Source organism: Periplaneta americana, chromosome 11 (genome assembly GCF_040183065.1).
Source record: "Periplaneta americana isolate PAMFEO1 chromosome 11, P.americana_PAMFEO1_priV1, whole genome shotgun sequence".
NCBI classification, from domain to species: Eukaryota; Metazoa; Arthropoda; class Insecta; order Blattodea; family Blattidae; genus Periplaneta; species Periplaneta americana.
In genome coordinates this window covers 155669056-155688406 of record NC_091127.1, presented here as the reverse complement: position 1 = coordinate 155688406, position 19351 = coordinate 155669056, and the positions used below count along the sequence as shown (strand labels likewise).

The 19351-nt window shown below is 34.7% G+C and overlaps 1 protein-coding gene across 1 annotated transcript in view; it reads right to left on the bottom strand.

Annotated features, from left to right (window-relative positions):
• Window positions 1-19010, bottom strand: part of LOC138708563 (hemolymph lipopolysaccharide-binding protein-like) — a 41214-nt gene extending 22204 nt beyond the window's left edge. Inside the window, exons 1-5 of the mRNA XM_069838678.1 lie at window positions 18992-19010; window positions 14021-14210; window positions 9473-9599; window positions 5336-5617; window positions 2600-2701 (exon numbers count right to left, since the gene is read on the bottom strand). Of these exons, the coding sequence (XP_069694779.1) occupies window positions 2600-2701; window positions 5336-5617; window positions 9473-9599; window positions 14021-14209 (700 nt within the window). The 5' untranslated portion in view covers window position 14210; window positions 18992-19010. The remainder of the gene's footprint in view (window positions 1-2599; window positions 2702-5335; window positions 5618-9472; window positions 9600-14020; window positions 14211-18991) is intronic.
• Between the last annotated feature and the right edge of the window lie 341 nt (window positions 19011-19351).

Here is a 19351-nt window from a genome sequence, read left to right as displayed (position 1 = left end):
CTCTCCACAAACAATCTGTCGCCGCATGTTGAAATTTTGTGAACATTTTTATGGCGCCATTTTCTGTAAATGTTGAGCAGGACTATTTCCAGAGACCTGCATCGCCAAATAAAACTATCCTGGGTAGGAGAAAATATGCCGGCAAACCAGGTCTGCGATTAATCATAATCAAGAACGTCCCGGCCGGCTCCTCAGTACTAGAAGCAATGACAATTTGAGGCGCGTTATGGACCAGATGCTGCAATCACCGAAAGACAACTTCCGGCACATATCCCAGTAACTGCATGAGGAACTACCGGTGTGTGGCGCATGGCTAAGGAACTTGATGCCCCCTCCGTGAACAATGGCGGGAAATAGTGAGGGTAGCACCCCGCATTTGAAATATAAATTACGGGAAATAAATAAAAAATCATGAGCAAACATTGTTTAATAATATAGTAATTATGTAGGCTACAAATCAGTATAGGTCATTCGATATCTCGTGAAACCTACTTGGGACTGAGAAGCTTTCCTCCCTCACTACTTACACTTGCAGCAAGCTAGCTCACTTACCCACACCATAAGGTTCTTGATATGAGCTACGACGTAAGCATTTATTCGGTTTCACGAAATAACGAATGACATAATATAATATAAATTTAGCTTCCCTTATGAAAAGGTTGCCAGATTTGACAAAGCGTATTACATAGAATTTGGAAACACACCTAAAAGGTAAAATGATATACATTTGAAACGGTTAAGGAATCGAATATACAAAACGTCAGAAAAATTTACACCTAAGTAGCGTTTGTGCCCATTTACAGTTAAGAAAGGGAAGGGGATATCATCAGATAGGTTAGAATGATTTGAATGCCACATACCGCGAAAAAAAATAACAGTACGGATTTATTGGCATTGATCTATCTAAACCAATCAACAGCCATCGGTTAAGATAACTTGAAATGTCCATTATCACTCCCATACAAATGATTTCTCAATATCTGAACCGATCCTTTGAGGGCACTAATGGCTATTTCCTTCACAATGCTGTGTGTTAGGCCTATGTTTTTACATTTGTTGGCAAAGAAGGAGGGTATGGTACCTCGTGCTCCCACCATCAGACTTGTGGGACAGGCTATATTTATCTTTATAGAACGGGATTGTTGGTTCATAGATCCGTTTCTTTTCACTGTCCACCTCATACGGTTGATCTGCATAATATTATATTTATATTAGTTGGATAATAAAATAAAATACATACATAAATTTATTATTGTGCTATTGTTATAAGAGAAACCTTCTACCAATTTTTAAATTCTGCGTATAGGCGAGGCCTGTTAGATATATGTAACGCAAAGTGAGAATAACAACTGATTTGCGAACGTATTGTGACAGCCACGTCGAGTGTCGATCATGTGTCCCACACAAGGGGGGCGCGCGAGAAGACATGAGGCCCGATAGACGAAGCGAGCTCCGTTGAAAGCTGAGGGCGCGGCGCGGAGGGGAGACGAAACGATGGTCGCTGCGAAGAGGCGCGACGTAAGGAGAACAACGACACGCAGTTCCGCGGCAGAGAAGGGGAAGTAATGCGCCTGCGACTGAGGGAAGAAATCCAGAGAATTCGAAAGGTGCCATCTTCTCGACATCTGTAGATTGATCGCGAAATCGTATTCTCTGGAAACTATGGTTTGGTTATAAAGAGGAGACGCAAGTGAGCTGTAGCAGTTAGTTACTTGCAGTCGTTGGTAGTTTTGGACAGCAAGGCAGTCTTGTGTAGCAGTGAAGCCAGCTTCGAGACCGGAGTTCGACTTGAGTTGTGTCCGTAACTGTGGGAGCCGGAAGTCCTGAGTTTGAGTGCAGTGGACCGCAGTTGGGGGACCTGAGTTCGAAGTTCAGTGGTCTGTCTCTGAAGGTCTGGGGTTCGAGATACTGTGGACTCGAGTGACTGAGCTAGAACTAGCCAAGGCAAACGAACTGTGAACTGAGAACTGACAGTTCTGATTTGTAAATAGTGCTTTGTGAACATTAGTTAAGATTAGCAGTAAATTGTTGTTCTCAATAATCCAAGTAAATTGTCATTGTCGTCTGTGGAGTGCAATAACGAATACTGTGTTACTGTGTGGAGTATAAATCCCATTGTTGACGGGAGTGTTCACATTCAATTATAGAAAGTGATTATTGTCGTAACAATAAAAGTTACATTCTTGTTTTGAATTAAAGTTACAGTATATTTCACATGCATGCGACAAAATCCATTTAATCAAAAAAGGATTCAAAACCGTCTCAATCGTGCTGTTGCTTATAGATTAAAATGATCAAGATGATGATTAACTCGGCATAGTCTATCAATAAAAAGAAAGAAAATTTAATTATTAAAACTACTCTGTTATTAGTCTGAAAAGAAAGCATCAACTCTTCTGCAATATTCCATATCTTTTATTCATAAAGAAATTCTGATAACTTTAATTTTGCCAATTAATTACTTTATAATAATTAACACTTATTACAAAATAATATCGAGCATAGACTATCAAGGTGGCAGACTGCGGCATCCTCTGTCGTCAGATCTCTCGTTCGCAAATGAAGAGCAGTTTCAATGAACATACTATATCGTTCAAACCGCCATTACGATGCATGGAGCCACAGTACTCAATACCGTCCAAATTATCAGGCTGATCACTGTCAAACCAACGGGTAAACCCCGTGCTTCCTAGAGGCTTTCCTGTTGAAAAAAGATACATTGAAATGTTAATTAGAGATTTATACATTGTTCTATTTATCACTCGCGTGTTCATAATAATAATAATAATAATAATAATAATAATAATAATAATAATAATCATCATCATCACCACCATCATCGTCATTGTATTGTCAAAAAGCAGACATGTCCGCTTAAATGCTAACATAATATGTTAGCATTTAAGCGGACATGTCTGCTATGGTAACCCTAAGTTATAGACTAGTGATGAGCAGAAAATCACTGACGTGTGATTTTATCATGGTGATCGTAAAATCACGATCACACCTGTGATTAAACAGCTCTTTAAACAGTGATCACAGTTCGAGAGCTAAACTGCTCACCAGCTGAACAGTTCACGTTCTTTACTCACTGCGTACACTGCGCTGCTGTGCTTATGCTACCTAGTGACAACACTGGGAACAACTACGCCCGCGAACTGTGAGCGCTCCATTTTAACAATACATTCAGTGTAGCCAACTCAGAAGATTTCAGGCTGACCCTGGCAGATTTAAATTTCTTAAAGCCGGAAAATAATATACTATTGTCAGCACGACAACCGAAAATTTGGCAGGTTTTTACATCGCTTAATTGATTCCATTATTTTAAGCAGTGACATTACTAATTGGCTACACTATTCAATTAGTAAAATTACAATAATAACAAAATTTTACCAAATATGACAATGATTTAAAAATAACAATGTTTCATCCATCTTCTGAGTGTTGTGTGAATTCACACACATACACACACAATGTGAAAATTACTAATTTTCTATTTTTTCCTTTATAATATTTCACTTCAGGAATAGTGGACAAAATCAAATGGAAATCATTATATTGGGTAGCCAGACGACAAATGTTCAGTTTGTCTATAGCATTAGATTAAATGAATGAATAAATAATTAGGTAAATGAATAAGTAAATAAATAAATACTAACTTTTAAATCTTTAATCTGTTTTTAAAATGATGAAACGCCTGTATTTACATCTCAGTATTGTGCTTACACTTGACTTCTGTGAAGTACAAACACATAACCTCAACATTTTCTCGCCTCACCTACCATCTGCGAAATATCGAGAGCACTGAAACATCGCAGTGAGACACTGTGATGAGCGGGGAAGAATGTACTGTACTGTTCAGTGTTCACCTCGAATAAGTTCGCAGTTCAATCACTGTTTCACTGTCTAACAACACCGTGATCATAAATGAGCAATCACACGAAGAACAGTGATCACAAAAGAGCAGTTTATCTCATCACTATAATAGACTTCTTTGAGAAACGTCTCGTAACACCGCAGAAGCTTCTGGCGGCATAAAACAAAGTAGAAATACGTGTCAGTTCAAATAAGGCAACACAATTGATAACGGTCAGACTCTGGAAACAAATATGTTACATTGTTAAAACTGCAATTATTAGAAGACTCAAGCCATAACCAAGTAAGACTCAAGCCATAATTATTGGACATAAGCGTTTAGTTAACTCCCTTAATAACAGTAATCTTTCAGTTGTTACCCTTAACAACACGCTAATCCCTTATTAATCTGTCGTAAAAAATCTTGGCTTCTTTTTTGATAATAATCTAAGTTGGAATGTTCAAGTTAAAGAAACGATAAAAAAAAATCTGTTCCTCCTTTCACTCTTTGAGTCGCTTGAGAAACTTCTTGCCCCAGCAACTAAAACTTATCCTAGTACAAACCCTAGTAATGCCGCACTTCGATTATTGTGACGTTTTGTTAAGTGATCTAAGTTCTGAACTGTCAGTCAAGTTACAGCGAGCTCAGAATATGTGCGTCAGATACGTGTGCAACATCCGACGATATGATCATATATCACCGTCCTTCGCAAGTCTCTCGTGGCTCCGACTTAAAGAACGCAGAACTTTACACTCTTTGTCTTTACTCTTTCGAATTCTGCACACCTCAACACCAAATTACCTTTCGTCTCGTTTCTCTTATCTATATTCTAACCACGACGTAAATACCAGATCACTTATCTGTGGCACGCTAAATATACCTCTTCATAGAACATCTTGTTATTCCTCATCTTTTACAATATCCACCTCGCGTCATTGGAATTCCTTGTCACAAAGTATTAGGGGCTGCAAGACAACAAACACCTTTAAGAACAGCTTAACAGATAACCTTATTAGCATTTCACTCCAATCATACTGATTTAAAATATTACTGACTACACTGTTGCTTTTTTCTTTAGACATCATCCTGATTGTGCTGCATTTTCAAAATTGTCTCATAATAATCTCTTTCTATTATCTAATATCATTTGAAATATATTAACATTCTATGTATTTTAGTTTAATTCTGCTACACAGTTTATTTCAGTGTTTAATTAATAGATCATAGTATTTTGTTGTTTAATTCGTAAATAACTCTTGTATACATGTAACTCTCATCTAAATCAAATTGTTGAATTCTTTGTAAGTTCATGCATATGTATATACACTTTCTGCTGGTTGAGTGGAAGAGAAGGCCTTACGGCCTTAACTCTGCCAGCTAAAATAAATCATTATTATTATTATTATTATTATTATTATTATTATTATTATTATTATTATTATTATTATTATTATTATAATTAAACATATCTCTGCTTACCAAATATCGTAAGGAACTGTCCTTGAACAAATCTATCGTGGAAGCCAAGAAAAACAAAATCATTGCTTGATGCGCCGTCTGTGGTTGTCACTGCACTGAAGAGAAACCGGAAGACATCCGACTCTTCTTCCGAATTTATTATAGCCAAATAAGCTCCTTCCTCTTCACATATTACCCTTGCTTCATCCCAAGTCTTAGGAGTTCTGTATAATTTGTAATATCCCACACCAGGAAACAACTCATACTCTGGAGGAATACTCGGTGGGGAAGTGGCGCAAGGCTCTGTAACGAATATTGGTTCATTAATTATGACTCTTCTGTGTCACCCACAACGTGCGAATTAAGATTTCTGATGAGGGGGGGATAGACTCCTAGATAGAGATTGCCACACATAAAATTATTATTATCCTCATTCGATACAGCTCAACCCTTGGTCGCACTGAGTTGCTTGTCTTGGGTCATAATAATAATTATATCCATCAGCAGGCTTAAGATAAGATGTGTAATTCCTAAGTTATTGATTGTTGTAAGGTTGCCAGTGATGATAATACATCAATATATTTTCTTTGCTTACTTTATACTTTATAAAATAGGTACATATACTCGTATTAAAACAATTCTATTTTGTGAAGGGGGATAGAAGTTATCCCTGGCAGGGATGTTAATATGAATTTATGAGAGAGGGATAACTTTCCAACAGGGGGGACATCTCCCTATCTCCTACGTTAATTCACACCCTGGTGACCCGAAATAGCAGGCATTTTGTGAAGAACTAATATAATTCATTCTAGAGGCTTTATTGAAGTAAATATCAACTGTAATCTATGATCGTATATCAATGTGAAATATAAATTTGTTAATGAATTAGATATCTTACTTTTGAGATTATAGAATGCCTATCGTGTACAATGCAGGAAACTAAATTTCATCTCATCTGGGTGCATTTATATATTTTGTAATTCCTTAATTCCTCACTTTACTCTTCAATATTCTTCAAACCTCTAACCTTAGCTACTTAGCTTCTCGTTTTCAACATTTGTCCTCATTTCACGAAATAGATACTCGCTCACAACACCTTATCACACTTTCCATTCCTAAACACAGAACATCCTCCTACTCTTCATCTTTCACCGTCTCTGCAGCTCATCTCTACCACAACATGTCAGAGACTGTCGGACATTGTCTAGTTTCAAAAATAAATTAAAATTGCATTTTTTGAATTAGATTCCTTTCAGTTATAAGCCCTTTTCTCTGCCATAGTTTTGTAAAAATATAGGCTATATATTTCTTTTTCCTTCCTTTCCCCTTTTTGTTCTCTTTATCGGCCAATGAATTTATTATCATAGCCTTTTTACCGTGAATTTTATTTAATTTTCGTATTTCTTTTCTTTTTTATTATTATTTTATTACATTCCATTTTGATATATTCTTCCTTACGTTTTTCCATATTAACCATTTGTACTAAATGAGTTGCTTTTTATTATATTCCAATGTATTTTACTTTCTTTTTTTTCTATTATGGTATTATTTTCATGTTGTTTAGTGTCGATTTTATTATGCTACTAGCCGTACCCGTGCGCTCCGCTGCACCTGTTAGAAATAAATATAAAGTAATTACATAATTAAAATAGGACGTTTGATCCAGGGTACATTCGTGTTTGTTAGAAGGATAAATCGTTTAATATGTTACTTAATTGAAATTGTATTTAAATAATTAAATTGCGATCATTTTGGTCCGGTGAAAACGTATTGTATTGTTATTTTAAAAGTCTATCAGACCTACCAAATTTTGCATAGAATAAAACTTATCGGAAATCATTTTTAAAGAAACTTTTGTTATGTAACATTTTTCACAAAAAAGCAATAATAAGCGAGATATTTCGATTTAATTCAGGCCCCGTTAAATGAAGTATTTTGAATGCCATATAGCCCATAATCTAAATTACAACGAACTTAATTTATATTTAAATTTTCATCGAAATCCGTTCAGCCATTATCGCGTGAAAAGGTAACGAACATCCAGACAGACAGACATACAAACAAAAATGTCAAAAAAGCGATTTTCGGTCTCAGGATGAATAATTATACATGTTAACACCAATTATTTTTGGAAAAGCGAAAATTACCAGAAAATTTTTGGCTACATATTTATTATTAGTATATATTATATTATATTATATTATATCATATAAAAAGTGCGTTGATAACGGATGTACTCCGATAAGAAAATTTTTAATTTGTTGTGGGGGCTCTTGAATCTCAGAAGCAACAACTTTTACAACAGCGCAACATAATCTGCTTGGCTCATTACCCAATTTTTTTTGCATTTCATTTCTTGCATATATAGTCTATTTTATGTATTTTAACACGATTCGATTGAGCATAGCTAAAATTTGAATTATAAAATAATGGATTGCTAAGCTAACGTACTATTACTGCATACTAAATCAATACACTCTCGTTGTTCGTTAATTCTCTGAGATTAAAATGAGTGTGTACATAAATATTATTTTAAGAAATACAGAAAACGAATGTACAAAAAAAACTATCAAATTTTCTGTGCATAGGAAGCTAATTTAATCTTACCTGTCCTCGATTTACTAAGAAGTTACTGTAATAACATTATAGCAGTATGTCCATCTAGAGAAACTACACTTTCCAATGGTGAAATAATAATTAATTATACAAATCGGTTAATTTAGCTTCCGATATTACTTCATACAAACACAGAAACATCCTCTGTAGGCTAAGTTTGATAGCTTTCGATTGTTGCTGTCCAAGGTCCCTTTTTCGATTGTTGTTGTCTAAGGCCCCTTATAGACGAAGTCATTTGTTATTTCATTGCACCGTCTTAGATGGCGTTATTTTAATTTTAAAACTCATTTATCTCATTAAATATCAGTCCTATCAAAATTTTGTAAAGAATAAAACTTATCGGAAATCAATTTTAAAGAAACTTGTGTTACGTAACATTTTTCACAAAAATCAATAATAAGCGAGATATTTCGATTTATTTAATTCAGGCCCCCTTATAACCCCCCTTTAAATAAAGTATTTTGAATGCCATATAGCCTAAAATCTAAGTTACAACGAACTTACTTTATATTCCAATTTTCATATAAATCGGTTCAGCCATTATCGCGTGAAAAGGTAACAAACATAGACAGACATACAAACAAAAATTTCAAAAATGCGATTTTCGGTTTCAGGGTGGTTAATTATATATGTTAGGACCAATTATTTTTGGAAAATCGAAAATTATCAGAAAAATTTCGGCTACAGATTTATTATTAGTATAGATTATTATTTTTTTGTAATATGGTAGTATTCTGTTTTTTAACTTTTTGTTAAATTTTTACTGCTTGTATACTTTGTGACCTTGTAGAGTGTAAGAGAAGGCCCTATGGCCTTAACTCTGCCAGTATAAATAAAAAATTATTATTATTGTTATTATTATTATTATTATTATTATTATTATTATTATTATTATTATTAAAAATGAGAGTTGAAAACAATAATTCTATAAACAGTATAAACCTGAATTGTTGTGAAACGTGTTAAACTTATAATGAGAAAGTATGTGTCATCTTTGTGATACCGATGTTATATTTGACTCGTGTGTCCGACAGCTATCTACCCCAAAGTCACTATAGCTTATTTTAATTAAGTACTGTACCAGCTTACCATCTCCAAAGTTGTTCCCTGATTTATCCGCTAAGGATCTTTGCTGTTTCAGGAAAGTTGATGAAAATGAGAAGAGAACATTAGGGGATGAAACCCTCTCAAACAGGAACAGAATTAGTTTATAATCTGTCGTAAATTTGGGACGAAGGAATCCTCAACTTTACTTTGCTCTCGAAGAAATTTAAGCTGTTCTTTTTATTGCCCCTTAGAACCCATTGTTACCGCCCTAACTTCGTTCGACATTCAATGTCAAGTATGGTAACCACTAGACCACCGAGGACTATGTTTGCGCTATAATAACTACATTTGAATTTATGTTCTTGGTATTAGATTTATTTTGAATCAGATTACACTGATTTCAACGTTATCATTTAGGCGTACGTTAAATTAATGAAGAAACAGATCACAACAACCTCATTCAAACGTCATTTATCAAACTTAATGGTATTTTACCTGTGAGTGTGGCAACAATCTGTGCAGATTTGTACAATCCGCATCTGGTAGTGGTCTGCTTCAAATCCACTTGCCACGGACGACTTTTGTCCGACTGTTGCAAATATTCTCCCTGATTAAGTTGCACCTAATATTCAACGAACACAGGAACAAATATTAGTGACACAGTTGTTCAATTTACTGCCGATATTCAGCGTCCGTGAGAAAGTTCGGGCCTTCTGATTTTCTTCATGTCAAGTTCTCTATTGAAATATGGGACAGTATCAAAATTATATCAGTATTGCATCGTTATGCCTCGCACTCGTAAATAATGGTATATTAATGATCTCTTTTTTTCTCTCTGTAATTTCTATTATAATGAAAGTATTAAAGTCTTTTCCCATCCACATTGTATCAGTATTAGGTACATATTATATTTAAGATTATTTTATATGAGTACACTGCTCCGACGATTTAGTAGATGTGTTTGAGTCTAAAGAAAGCATAACACAGTACAACGTGGTCTGTTGTGACGAGAATCCAAGCCCCCGCATATCGGTAAGGAATCATGTCACAAAATGTTCACGCCTAAGCATTTTTGACAAAGTAATAATTAATATTATTCAAAGCCTTGAAAACGACGCAAATATTAAGGATATTGCTATAGAGTTTAAGGTAATATATATATATATATATATATATATATATATATATATATTTATTTATTTATTCATTCATTCATTTATTTATTTTATTTTTTCTCAGTCACTCATTTACTTATGTATTTATGTATTTATTTAGGTACTTATTTGTTTATTTATCTAATTGTCTAATTATCTACTTACTTACTCGTTCCTTTGTTCGTGCGTTTATTCATTCATTCATTTTACAGATAGATATATTCTAGAAAATAAAATTAATTTGTATTAACGCTGCATCAGATTCACATTTGATTTTAAATTAACAACTCTTAAAATACTCTAAAGCTAGATTTGCAGTCGGATATTCGGTCGGATGTTCAACCTGCCGGTTGTTCTGCAACCGATCGAATATAAACCGGTTCTAAGGGCCGTATTAATAAACGAGACTGTGGATGAAAACTTCCCAAAGTCGAATTTCGTAGTTAAGTTTAACTTTGTTAAAAGTCCTATTCATAGACAATACTTCTGAGACTTTGTCTTTGACTTTGACTTTGGTAAGTCGAGATTTGACGATCTTCTTCTAATGTTGGCAATCACAATCACTGCCTTTTAAACGAATTAAATTAATAGTTGAAATAGAGTAGGCATTGCCACAATCAAAGCCATCTTTTTATCCTCTCAGGTCACAAACCAATGAAACGATTGAACATCGGTACATGTTACATCGGTACGTCTTGGATTTCTGCCATCATGGAGAATTGCTCCGAATCAACAGACATAATACGGTTCGTTCTCTCATCGCAGCTTCAATCCATCAGAATGCTTCCTATGAGGTTTATGAGGGGGTTGGTTGCATCTCTTCTGATGGCTCTACTAGACTTGCTGATATCATCATAATTGATCGGCAGAAGGATAAGGGTGTCATTCTTGATCCCACAGTCCGTTTCGAGATGCATGAGCAACAGCCACAAGAGGTGTGTCGTGAAAAAAAAGTCATCTATGAGCCTTGTTGTCAGCATCTTGGAGCACAATACCACAATCACACATTGGACAGTTTTTGGGCTCATGTTCGGTGCCCGTGGCACGGTCCCACGTGAAACTTTAAATCAACTTAAACAATATAAAATTTCTGATGCAACGATTGATGCCATAGGATCTGACGTGTTAAAATCATCCTTAGCTATAATTAGTAATCATTTGTACCCAACAAAATTTTTATTGGAAATCATTTCCTATGTTTTCTTATCTTAATGTTTTTTTTTTCTTTCCAAGTGTCACAAAATTGTTTTGTTTACTTATTATTCTTTATGAATTGATTAGTAGGCCGATCTATCGAACCCTTAATTAGGGCGGCTTTTGTTTATACAAATTATTATTGTTAACCGTTCTTGCAGCTTTACATAAGAATAATATTATTCGAGGGCTTAATGTGAAACTAAGGTAAGTATTATAAAAATTGTCATTTTTAGGTCTTTACACCAATCGATAATAATATTTGTTCTTCTACCTGGCCACAAAGAATCGTAACTCAGTTCGAACAGTCTTGTGTATAACACAATTCATAACTACAAAACATGATGGTATAGTTTATCTGAAATAGTATTGCCTGTTAAGAATTATGTTGTGAATAAAACATCGATTGTAGTTACGTTAGTTTCACATTAAGCCCTGAATTTATTTCATTGTAAAATAATTTTGTTGTGAATATATGGAAGATAAGATGCCACCAATGACTGACTATGAAAGGGACATATTATTCTGCTGACAGTTGGCAGAGTTACTCCCTGCATGTCTACAGAAACTACTTAAAAATTATCTGAAATCAATATGCAGAAAACATTATTATGATGACCGCAAGGATTATAAATTAACTGCATTTCCAACTGTATAACCTATCCTCTATAGAATTAAGTATTAAGAATCAATATTATGCTATTAATCCTTATCTATAGCGTAAAATCGCGATGAAATAAGTTGTATTATTTATTGGTGGAACAGATAATACTCTTTGATTATTCATCAATGAAAGTTGAAACATGAATAGGATATTATTTTAATACTGTCTGTTTATCAAATCTGTACCTTGATTTGAATTTATAATCTGTAATAATACGCTAAGGAACATGAGCAACTTTAATAATCTCCTAGATATCTTCAATATTCTCGGCAAATTCAACAATTTTCCAAATATCAGCCATTTTCCTTGTCCACGAACGAAAGTTAAAGTCAAAGTCAAAGTCTAGATTTTCGGCGACTTCGAAGTAAAGTCACCATTGAAGTTTACTTTCGTCAAAGTGTCGACTAAATAGGAAAATGGTGACTTTGTACTTTCCAAAGTCAACTTTGGTCCAAAGTCTCATCTATGAAAACGATCCTAAGTGCTGCTCTGCAGTTCTCTAGTTTATATTGCCCTTAAGTTTGTTTATTTCTGCTCTCATAACCTCGAGAAAGTTGTATCTGCTTTTCAGCTTGTAGCTCCTGGTATTAAACTAATTTCTAAGTCTGATTTAACCATTCTAGGTATCCCTATTTTCTTAGATGCAGTTCAAGATATTGCAGGGCAGAAATTGCTTCGTTTGAAAACTTTGCTTGACAGGTTAGTCCCCCTTAATCCCCACATATCTTACTTTCTCCTTAAGAACTGTTTATTGATTCCAAAATTTAACTACTTTTTGCGGACTACCCCTATATGGTTGTTTCCATCTTTCCTCTGTCAAGCTGACAATATGTTACGTCATTACTTAGAAATTTTACTTAATATTTCTCTTAGTGATTGCAGTTGGATTCAGGCTTCTCTACCTATTAAATTTGGTGGGTTAGGTATTAGAAAATTGAGTGATATTTGTACGCCGGCATTTTTAGCTTCTGCTCACGGGGTTTTGGATCGAATCAAATCTATTTTTCCCTCTTACAGTGAATCGGTTCAGATCCCTTTTGTGCAGGAGGCTTTAGTTCGATGGGGTGAGGTTTCCAATAACTCTGATCCTCCGTCTTTTCCAGCTGTTCAAAAGAATTGGGATGAAATACTAATCTCTCTTGTTAAGGAGTCCCTTCAGTCATCTTTTTCTTCAGATACAGATCGTGCTCGTTTTTTGGCTCTCCAATAAAATGATTCAGGATTTTGACTTCATGCAATTCCTTCCCCTAATATCGGTATCCTTATGGATCCCAGATCCTTTAAAGTTTCCGTGGCTTTACGCCTCGGTTGCAAAATCTGTCACATTCATAAATGTATCTGTGGCAATATTGTAGATTCTTACGGCCACCATGCCTTAAGTTGTGTCATGAGTAAGGGGCGTCTCTCTCGTCATTCATCGCTCAATGACATCATTAAAAGAGCATTAACATCCTCAGGGGTTCCATCCATCTTAGAACCTTCCGGGATCAGCCGTTCAGACGGCAAGAGACCCGATGGTCTGACTCTAGTCTCGTGGCGTGTAGGCAAATCCTTAATTTGGGATTCCACATGTGTGGATACACTGGCCCCTTCAACCTCGAAGACACCAGGATCTGCAGCAGGAAGTGCTGTTGTCAGTAAACACCATAAATATAAACATCTTGCAGATAGTTTATATTTTTGTCCCTTTTGCGGTTGAAACGTTTGGATCATGGTGTAGTGAAGCCAAAGCTCTCATCTCCACCATAGGCAGAAGTTTAGTGCAGCTTTCTGGGGACTCTCGAAGCAATCAATATCTACGTCAGCGCATTGGTATCGCCATTCAGCGCGGTAATGCTACAAGTATTCTTGCATCCTTCCCCGAGTCCTCTTATTTAGATGAGATTTTCTTCCTTTAATTATTCAAATTATTTATTTGTATTTTATTACTTCAAGTTAGATTAGGTTACATGCAGAGGATTGGAGTACACTAACGCTCGTTCACAACCTGATGGATTTACCTGAGCTTACTGCATCTTCCACCTGACTCACCTGTGCCGTCCAGCGGCCAGTCTCATCCATACTCCTCGTAATGGATAATGTAAAGTCAGATGGACAAGATATGATGGAACATTGTTCACCAACTGACTTGGGTTTGCTAATAGTGAGGTTCGGTTCCTGACTCTGAGACAAGGCAACCGTGATCAGCATTGCCAGAGGCAGTAAAGATCTTGCATTCATCCTGGAGATTGAAAGAGTGGAGAAATTAGGCACAATTTTTATTTCATGCTAATGATTTCATAAAAAAACATCTTAAGATTAATTTTACGTGCTGAAACGTTTTGGAGGTGTATTAACACGTTTCACAACTTTCTTACACCATATCTCAAGAGTTAAGAACAGTGAATCATTCATATGGAATTGGAGAAAAGTAAATGCTTTGCAATACTTAGGACCACCGTTGCATTCTGTAAAATTTTAAAGTAAATACAGTAGTTGCTCGTGGTTTTTTATATTTCTATGTACCTTCTTCCTTTTAAGTTACAAACCCAATAAAATTGTGAAAAGTCAGTTAAGCTGAAACCAAGATCATCATTTGAGGGACGAAGAAACGGCGATGGAAGAATTTGAGCCAATGGTGTGGTACTTTTCCTACAGCATCTTTCTTATGAAAGGAAGATAAATCTCTACTTCCGTATGGGAAATTTAACTCAGGTCCGGTAAATTTACAGCTGGGAACGTTGGCGCTTCAACTGGAGAGCGAGCTGTAGCATTTAATAACATTAATTCTACCTAACCTCTAAATGCAGTTTGTTTATTTATAATATAATGCAGTGGTATGTCTCGTTAAAGCTTATCGAACATGAATTGAAGTTGTTTATCCATATTATAATAAACAGCATTTGAGATAATAAAGGGCAACGAAGAATGGACACATAGCTTCTCACTCTTATGACAGGCCTCTCCCTTTATGAGAAATGCACTTTACTCCTGTAACTATGTAATGCAATTTCTAAAGCTATAAGCCAATTAAGATCCGTTGTCCTGTACATAGGACGCATTCACTTAAAAATTATAATGATGTCCCCTTGTCTAGCCTACAGTTTCTATAATATGGCACAATTCTTATTTGGTTTCTTTTTATAAACTTTATGAACGCACCTTGACCAAGAATTACCATAATGATGTATTTTCCTCCCTCCACTGCTGCATTATTGTAGCAGTTGCACATCAATTTATAACATGTCTGCAGCTGAGCATATCAAATTGATGATTTTCCTATTTACACGTTGGGATATGGTTTATTTTTCTAGTAATGATCTGTCACAAAGTGTAATTGAGACACTAAGTAGGGAATGAAACATAAATTTTAACATAGCTTGAAAATGGAAGTAGTTATAATTCCATGTCCTATGTACAGGAAATTTGGACAACATGGGCCCGGTTTCTTCAACCGTTGTTAAAATATAAAAGTGTGTTATTCCATTTTAACTGTAAACTTAACAGTTGAAGCATTTCTTCAACTGCTGTTAGTACTAACAGGCTGTTAAAACCTATGTTAATTTCATACAGTCAAATCATTTAACTCTCTGTTAGCATAGAAGTATCCAATATGGCTGGTGCGTTAGATGCTGGATTATTTAGAAAATGATATCCATGAATGCATAAACAGAGGGGTTGATTTCTGTGATTTGACAGAACAAAAGTTCATACAAAGGTATAGGCTATTTTCTGCCAAGCCTCACTTTTAGCTTTCAACTTAAATCCGTTTGTTTGTTTATTCTCATTAATTGGTTTATACTGCGAAATAATTTCCAGCAGAAAGTTTCTTTCGAACGAAGAGAAATTAGTCCCACGATTTCTTTTTATTCCAGTGTTTTCCATTTCATAACAGTAATACCAATACGCCGCTCCACGCTATTGTGATACAGACGAGGAAAGAAGCAGAAATCAAATCTGAGAGAATAGAAATAATTCTATTCTCTCTGAATAAAACAACGGAAATAAGCGAGAATCGCAATTGTCAGAGTTCAGAAAACAGAAGTGAGCCTATACTTGGTTATAGGTTATGGTTAAACTCCATAATCTCTGGCCCTAACAGAGAGTTAACAAACAGAATGTTAAAATGTGAAATGTAAAGTTGAAGAAACGCAATATTTTTAATAGCAATTCATACTTTTAACTTACAGTTAATTAGCGCTATGTTAGGTACATTTTAACAAAGGTTGAAGAAACCGGGCCATGGAGTTTTTTCTATAATATTCTGTCGTTTATTTTGTAACAAGAAAAGAGAATTGGCAGTTTTTGTCTTCTGCGGAGACAGTTAAGTATATATATCATAAAATGACAGAGATATTGAGGGGTTGTTTTTCACTCAGTATCATCCCACCTCCACAAGATGCAGTAAGTGACTGTGAAAATATTGATTGTGATGTGATCATTACAGAAGAAGCCTTTCACATATCAGTTTCTGACATAGCAAGAATAATGGAAATTATAATCCCTGAGGATGAGGAATTTAGTAGATAACTAGTAACATGACAGGTATAGTGGAAGTTATGATTCCTGAGAATTAGGATATGGCTTTCAATAATAATAACAATGAGTTTTCTAATAAGGTCTCAACAATTGATCAATTGAGTAATGATATAGATGTCAATAATGAAGTGTCGTATGTCCTTAAATGGATCTTCAATATCTAAAATCGCCAGATATCATTTGCCCAGAAATTACAGCATCCATCAAAGAAATCTAAATAGAAAATCTGTTCATGGCATATTTCTAGTCATGACTAATGATATTTTTTTAAAATACTCGTATATGCTCAACAAAAAATAGTCATTGATTTTGACTTACAAAAGAAGAATTTCTAGTGCTGTGAGTATTCTGTCAGTGGAGCAAATGTATTTAGACAGGATTCCTGACTAATTGTTACTGAACGCATGACACGAAACAGATTCTAGCAATTAAAAATAAATATACATTTCAATGACAATAATGATATTGACAAGAAAGATAAATACTATAAAGTTAGACCTTTCTATGATTTAGCTATTGAATCTTTGATGAAATTCGGTATTTTTTTTGTAACAACCTAAAACGTGATGAAAATACGGTAAAATATTATGGTAGACTATTTCGTTTATATGACGTCATTCCATTTTCGACCAATGAAGTGTAATTAAATTTTGAATTTAAACTAATCACAGTCATACTTTGCGATAATTTTTGCAGCTAGATTTATCGCTATCAATTTATCGCATGGTCGTTCTTTTGTTTAGTCGTTGTCGCCAACTGTTTCCCCGTAAATTGATGATAATGAATACATTAAGATGCAACTACAAGTTTAAACTTTTCTTTCAACTTTAAAGCAATGAATGCAAGATTGATATTTAATATTAATTAATATATTTACGCAGTGAAGACGACGTTCAAAACGGCGCACCATGTAGACACAAAATCTTCATGCATCTTAATTGAACGTACCTTTTAAACTTGATTCTTTCAATATTCTTCCCAGATTGCATGCATACGCGATTGAAATACTGAACTGTGTAGATGCAGCTTTAGTTCCGTTACACACTGTAGCGAGATGCGTTTGTCGAGCTATAAAAAATGCTTTCGTATAGCACTGATTGTGTGTAACGGTCGAAATAAGGCACAGCTGACAGTGGTCCTGCTCCCAGAGGTAACTTAACCTATAATAAGTAGCCTATAAAATTTGTATTTTGTGAATGAAATTAAACAATTAATAGAAAGTCAGATGTTCAAATTTATGTAACATCATCGCATATCAAACCCAAAGACCTTGCATACTAATAATATCTTTGATGAAACTGCTTTCCGTATAGCGCAATAAAATTCGTGTTTTAATTAGGCCTATCTATACAGAGATGGCTTCACTGTGTAGCAACATGTCTCGCTGTGAATACATAAGCATTGGTATATAGCTGTCCCCACTGTTACTGTTAAATTAAATTATGATTTCAGCAGATAATGAAAATGTATTTATGTTATAATAATAAGAGAAAAGTGCTTCGCTCGTGGATTTATGAGTGACAGAGAAAAGTAAGAGAAAAGAGAAAAGTGCTTCGCTCGTGGATTTATCGGCGAATCTCAGACCTCTCATGGCATTACTACAGATAGTCTTTGAAGATGTGCATGAGTGACAGAGAAAAGTAAGAGAAAAGAGAAAAGTGCTTCGCTCGTGGATTTATCGGCGAATCTCAGACCTCTCATGGCATTACTACAGATAGTCTTTGAAGATGTACATGAGTGGCAAACCAGCAAAATTTGGCTAAAAGCTCTGAATGTTATGCAGTTATAATGGTTATCACATTTTGCCGATCAAGAACAAAATGGGAAACATTTTGAGTTACTCTGTAAGTGAGGGTTGTGGAATCTCTTGTCTGTCATAGAATTCCTAACCAAGATGTTGTTTTCTATATCGACAAATTCTTTTCATTTTACAAACTGTCTGTAGCAAACTGTTCAAGAGGGAAACCTATAACTATCTTTGTAAAATGTAGAAGAAGGTCCTGTGCTAGGTTTAGAACCGAATCTCTAAAACAGAAGGAACAAGAGTGAAAGTGAAGTACATGTAAATGTCTACATATGAATCCAATGTCCTAAGTAAATATTATACTCTATAACTCCTATATTATATACTATAACTTACAGATATTTTGAAATTTTTCAAAATGTTTGTGTCGTCTTAATTAAATTGGGTATAATACTTGGTTTAATAAGAAAACCTCTTAAAATTATAAAACGAATTTTAGGTCTTATTGGGTACCTATCTCAAAACATATACATACATTCTCAGATGCTTTACTAGCTGAGTCTTTGAGTATTAATTCCTTTAATTGCTGTAAATTTCTAGGAGAAAAAGATCGCCAAAAGTGGTATTTGCATTGAGTTCATTAACTTATATGAGTAGCTTTCAGTATATTTAAATTACTGTGCATAAAGTTAGCAAAAAACATATTGCTAAGACAAATAACGAAAAGAAAGTTCACTTACTTCAAGGCTCGTGTTTCTCGTGTCGTCGAACGAATGCTGTTTTGTTCAGACATGTTACCACTTTTAAAGGAAACTGCTTCGCCTTGAAGTTGAAGCAAACAAATTTCTTGGATAATGCACTGAAGTTGAGTTAATGATAACGATTATGATAATTAAGGATTGAAAGTTTCAGAGAGAGACCTGCAATTTTATAAATCATGTTGATTGTTATCATTAGGGAACTGACGTTCATGTGCTAAAAAATTTAAAATATTTTAATCGTTTACTGTAAAAACACCGTAACATTTCACAAAATGCGTATTTTTTAATTAATTGTGTTGCCAGCATGAATGCGCATGTTTTGATGTAAAAACCCTTTAA